Here is a 5,288-nt window from a genome sequence, read left to right on the forward strand (position 1 = left end):
TAATAAGTGCAATAAATATTTATACTGGAAAAGAAAATCGTGAGAGAATCGTGATCTCGATTCTAAGCCAAACAATCGTGATTCTCATTTTATGCAAAACCGTGCAGCCCTACAGAAAATGTTACATTTCTGTGATTTATATCGTTGTCAGGACGATAAATGTCTTATATCAGGATATGAGACTTTGGTCATATCGCACAGCCCTACTAATGATGCAGGATTGAAAGTCAGTCTACTCTGACACGCCAACATTCAGTTTTCACAAGGTTACAGAAGCCTTGTGTTGGTGACGAGGTATGTGACCAGGCAAAGCTGAAGTGTGGCAGGTGCACAGTCGGTGAAGGTAACCACAGCAGTGAGGTCCATAAATATCTGCACAGAGACATTCTGGTACGTTACCACACTGACTTTAAATCAAACAACTCGGATAAAGTCCAGACTTTCAGCTTTAATCTACTAGATGGGCTCTTTTCACTCCCTAAACAAATCTTAGTTGTCACACTGGATTTCGGCACACAACTGCAGTTTTTCTTACAGTGTTTTCAGCCGTGGATCTGCACTGCCTACTTCAGCAGTGGGCTACCATCAAGTCCCATCTCAGAGTTTTCCAAGAAATTCAAACTGTGCACAGCTTTAAAACTACTGAGTGGTATTTGACTTTGGCAAGAGGCAGCTGGGTATTACAGTGATGGAATTAATTATTTGATCCCCTGCTGAAATAATCAGTTCCTACAGCTGTAATTGTAAGAACTGGACAGCCTCCGATTTTGATGGTAGTTTCATTTTAATGGAGAGAGAACAGAAACAGAAAGAGAAACGTGAGACAAAGGTTACAAATGGATTTGCATGCCTTTGAGGAAATAAGTATGTGACCAGAACGTTGGCTTCCACAGACTGTGTGCATGTGTGCGCACAGATCACAAACACTCCGAGTTACAGATCCTGATCTCTACTGGTCATGTTTATCAAGCCGTCCACAGAACCAGAACCAGGTTTACAACATTAGGAAATTGCTGCAGTACTTAGTGCAAAACATACTGTAAGACAACACTTAAATAAACATAAAAATTAAAAGTGCTAAGCAGACAGACATACGATCAGTGCAAACATGGAGCAGATGCAGTGAACACCGTGCAGGGTCGTGTGTTTGTGGTGCCAACAGTCATACGGCTGCTGTTCACGAGTCCAGAGGGGAAGAAACTGTACGAGAGGTTTTGGTCCCTCTATTCATTCCTTCTATCTCAACCTCTCCACAGTCATGAGCAACACCAAAGAGCTGCCAAAGGACGTCAGAGACAGGATGTTAAACCTGCACAAGGCTGGAATGAGACCATCAGCGTGAAGCTTGATGAGAAGGACGACAACTACTGCTGCGAATATTCACAAATGGTTCAATAATCGGGCCAACAATCGTCAGAAAAGTATTTTTTCCCCTGCTGAATTATTTCCCCCAAATGTAAAAGTGGCCAGACAGTGGCAGATGTCCTGTAATAGAATATGAAAAGTTGGGAACTTGTAGAGTTATAAAATAGGAAGAGAAGAAACCAGATGTTCCAGTGGAAACGTGGGCTCTGGCAGACGCTCGGTGCTGTGTTCTTCTATCAAACAGATGTAGTAAAAGACTTTTGAGGTACTTTCTCTTCTGAACAAGAGTAAAACATAAAAAACTGTTTCAGCGACACAGAGAACAGGAGATGTGCATCGTACCCTAGAAAGGAAATGATCAGACACAAACACCCAGTGTTTCAGCCACTCCTGTGAAAGCTGGAGTGGCAGTAGCTCACCAAACAGACTGTTTGATAACCGTCAGGGCTGCGGGTGGACTTACAGCATCAGGACATTGTAGGGATGTGACTGGATCAGGTCCATAATCATCCAGGGCCTTAGATCAGTCCCACCTCTTATTTCCCCACCACTCAGTAATCTGGCTGCTACAGGATTGGACAGTAATCTGGATAGAAGGAGTGATGAAGGGAGGGAGGCTGCTACCGAGGGTCAATCCTCTGCTGTCAGTCCTCTTTATATCAATTTCTGTGATAAATTCACTGCTAAACTGCAGTGCAGGTGGAGGCGCAAGGTTGCATGTAAAGGAGGCAATGCACACGTGTTTGGAACAGCAGAATAAAAAAAGTTGACATTCAACACAGAAAACCTGCAGAAACACCTGATGTGACGCAGCATGCAGAATCCAAGCCCACAATCTACAGAGGCTCAATACTTGAAGGTGTTTGGTAAAGATGCAACCTGATAAATACTCAAATACATCACTCTGGTAAATATATATAATTAACTTGTAATAAAAACTTCACTAAGTTTACAAGATGTAACCGACTGATTGACAGCATTAGCGCCGCAGGCTAAACGTGGAAGGTTTCCAGCATCACTAAGTTTCGCTGACTGACTGGCCAGCTCACACGAGGCTGCACTGAGCGGCTCATCATCGTTTTGAAGCTCACACATCAGAACCCGTTCAATAAAACTTTCCAGACATAGTTTTCGTTTTCTCTGCAGACAATGACGCAAAGAGGACGCATGTGGGCAATAACGGAAAGCCCGGTTGTTCTTGATTACATCACTACTAGGCTGTTCCTGTGCTGTGTCACATATAGTGATGATGCAATCCTGTTGCCCAAAGAACGACTAGCTTGACGACAGAATGAAGCTGTTAGGAAAACTGAGCAAGCTCCACCCACTAATTAAGATGGACAGATGTGGGTTCAAGCTGGAAAGTGATTGGTGCATTAGGGATGAAGCTAAATTCATTTTTTTGCTTTTTATTGCAATTTGGCATCTCTCCTCAAACCTGGTTGGAACGCTGAGACAGCCGAGGTTTGACATACGGACGATGTGCTACTGCGTTAAGAATCCTCTACAGGTACGACAGTTACAGCTTTATTCTCGGCTAACGAGGCGATGCTATTCAGCAACTATCAGCGGGACGATAACTATGACTCGGCATGATGGTGCAGTCCCCACCCAGTCTGCTCCAAGGAAACAAACCTTCACTGTGACATATGACAGAATTCACCACACTATCCTTGAACATTTGGCCAGAGCAAAAACAGTGTGACACAGCAGATACATGTGGGACAGTGACATCAGCAAATCCATCTTGTTTGCAGATATGCTGACATCAGTCAACACGGTTCTCACACTGATATCCAACCTATACTGTGTTGCTACCCAATTTCTGCCATAATAGGGAAAGCCTGGGGTTTATTCTTTAAATATTAAACAGCCATTAGCAACATTAAGAGCAGTGTAACAGTGTAACAGTGTAACAGTGTAACAAGCTGTGATAAGAGTTAAAACAACAGTGCCAGCAGATACAGCATCCCTCTGAAAATTGGATGTGTCATGGATGAGAGTGCGTGGCAGGCAGAGGGGTCTCACAGAGACTACAACACGTGCAGCTGCAGACCAAAACATTACTCAGTGAATCTTCCTCTGAAAGGGTTCGATAACAAATAGTTCAATGCTCAGTCCATACAACTCCTGAAGCTTTTGTGCTACCTGTAACTATCCTTTCCTCACACACACACACACACACACACACACACACACACACACACACACACACACACACCTACTACAGAGGAGCCAGCATAAAGAAGGCTTCTCCAATAAGTCTGAAAACCAGTGTGGGCCACTGTTCCTCAAGTAAAGCTGAGCATGTTCAACGGTCTGCTTGCTACACACTGTACATAAAAGACGGACGTTGCAACCATGACATCTGCTAACGGTTGAACTCTGCATTATAAAACACAAACACGAGTTTTAGTCCTTCACCACATTGGTCTTTGGACCAAGATGTGACCGTATCTGGGCATGAGGGTGGGGTGGCAAGTTTTCAGCTAAAGCTATGAGGAAAATCCCACCCACCATACAGTTTTTATCCACAGAGAGTGAAAGAGAGTGCTTTTTAAAAATATTGGTATGTTGAGCATTTTAATGTTAGACTCCCTTTGGGAGCCAGCTTCAAAAGTGGCTACTAGAAAAACTGCACTTTGGCACTTGCTGCGTTAGTTTCACTTTTGTTTTTTAGCTGTGGGAAAAACATATTTTTTACCATGACTGGCCATAACATACCATGACAAAAAAAAGCTGCAATCTGTGCATGAAATGAAGTGCTGGCTGCTCAAAATGTCTTGACAGGACAGCTCGCGTAGTCTGTCCTCCTCGAAGCTCGGAGGAACCCACTCCCATATGCTATGCACTCTAACAGCACAGTGTAAGGAGGATTGTTTTTATTCACGGGGTCGTTCTTGCAGACTGCCAATGAATGGGCAGATGCAACAGAAACATATAAAGGGGAAACTTGCGTAACAGTGTGGGAGTCTGCTGTGACAGTGCAACTTCACCATGCTGTCTCTATAGCGGTCGGGAACAGTGGCACGGATGCACGCGATCTACTCACTACTGTGATAATACGAAGGCAAAGCGGACATTCAGAGGGAGAAATACAACCTACAAAACTAACGACAACAATACCACCATGGTGCTAACTAGCCTAAAGCATAAGCGTGCTAATTCTGCAGACTTCTTCTCAGAAAGTAAAAGTGTCCGAGGCGCACCTGAAGGCAGCATTAACCTACACCCGTACTCAGTCCCTGCTGCGATGCGCCCTGTGAGCTCACTCATCCAAAATCACCGTCAGTTCACTGCAACAAAGACTGCGGCTTTCCGCCCACCGACCCCGCGCTCAGTGCACACACCGGGCGTTACCACACAAAACGGGACGTTCATTTTTCAGCGTCACTCACCGTTAGTTGTCTCCTTTTTGACAGTTTGTCTAGAGTCTCCGAGCGTCGCTGTCACCGCTACGATCCGCCCACCCAAGAGTGTACGCTGCATAAATATGCCCCGCCCCCAGCACTGCCTCTACTCCAATCGCAAAACGATACCGCCAACTGGCTCTCATTTTAACCAATCGCACGAAGACTAAAAGTCTGCTTGACGGCCTTACTGTCCAATCAAAACGTCTGAATCCCGGGAAGATCCCTTTCTCACCGTGTTGGCTTTTGACAGACACCGTGTGCATTCAATAGAAAAGTTTGACTCCTTTTACGGGACGGTGCCGGTCCAATCGCCTCGGGGAACGAACTCTGGATACGGCCGCGGCCCAGGAAGACGCCCTACACCGCCCCGATCAGAGGAATGTTACCAAGCGGCTAAACAGGAATCACAGGAACTACAGAAATTACAGAGACCCAAGGGGAAGTGTAACCCACACGCGTCCACTAATGTTGATGGTATAAATACAAGTAGTTGACTTTGACTGTGTTGCT

At 45.0% G+C, this 5,288-nt stretch overlaps 1 protein-coding gene across 3 annotated transcripts in view; it reads right to left on the minus strand.

Annotated features, from left to right (window-relative positions):
* Positions 1 to 4,867, minus strand: part of LOC102205018 (microtubule-associated protein 4-like) — a 73,979-nt gene extending 69,112 nt beyond the window's left edge. For all 3 annotated transcript variants that reach the window (XM_005747214.2, XM_005747215.2, XM_005747213.2), the window contains exon 1: positions 4,764 to 4,867. In XM_005747214.2, coding sequence (XP_005747271.1) covers positions 4,764 to 4,854 — 91 coding nt within the window. In that variant the 5' untranslated portion in view covers positions 4,855 to 4,867. The remainder of the gene's footprint in view (positions 1 to 4,763) is intronic.
* Between the last annotated feature and the right edge of the window lie 421 nt (positions 4,868 to 5,288).

This window comes from Pundamilia nyererei, unplaced genomic scaffold (genome assembly GCF_000239375.1).
Source record: "Pundamilia nyererei isolate P.nyererei 1_Seehausen unplaced genomic scaffold, PunNye1.0 scaffold00191, whole genome shotgun sequence".
In the NCBI taxonomy this organism is placed as follows: Eukaryota; Metazoa; Chordata; class Actinopteri; order Cichliformes; family Cichlidae; genus Pundamilia; species Pundamilia nyererei.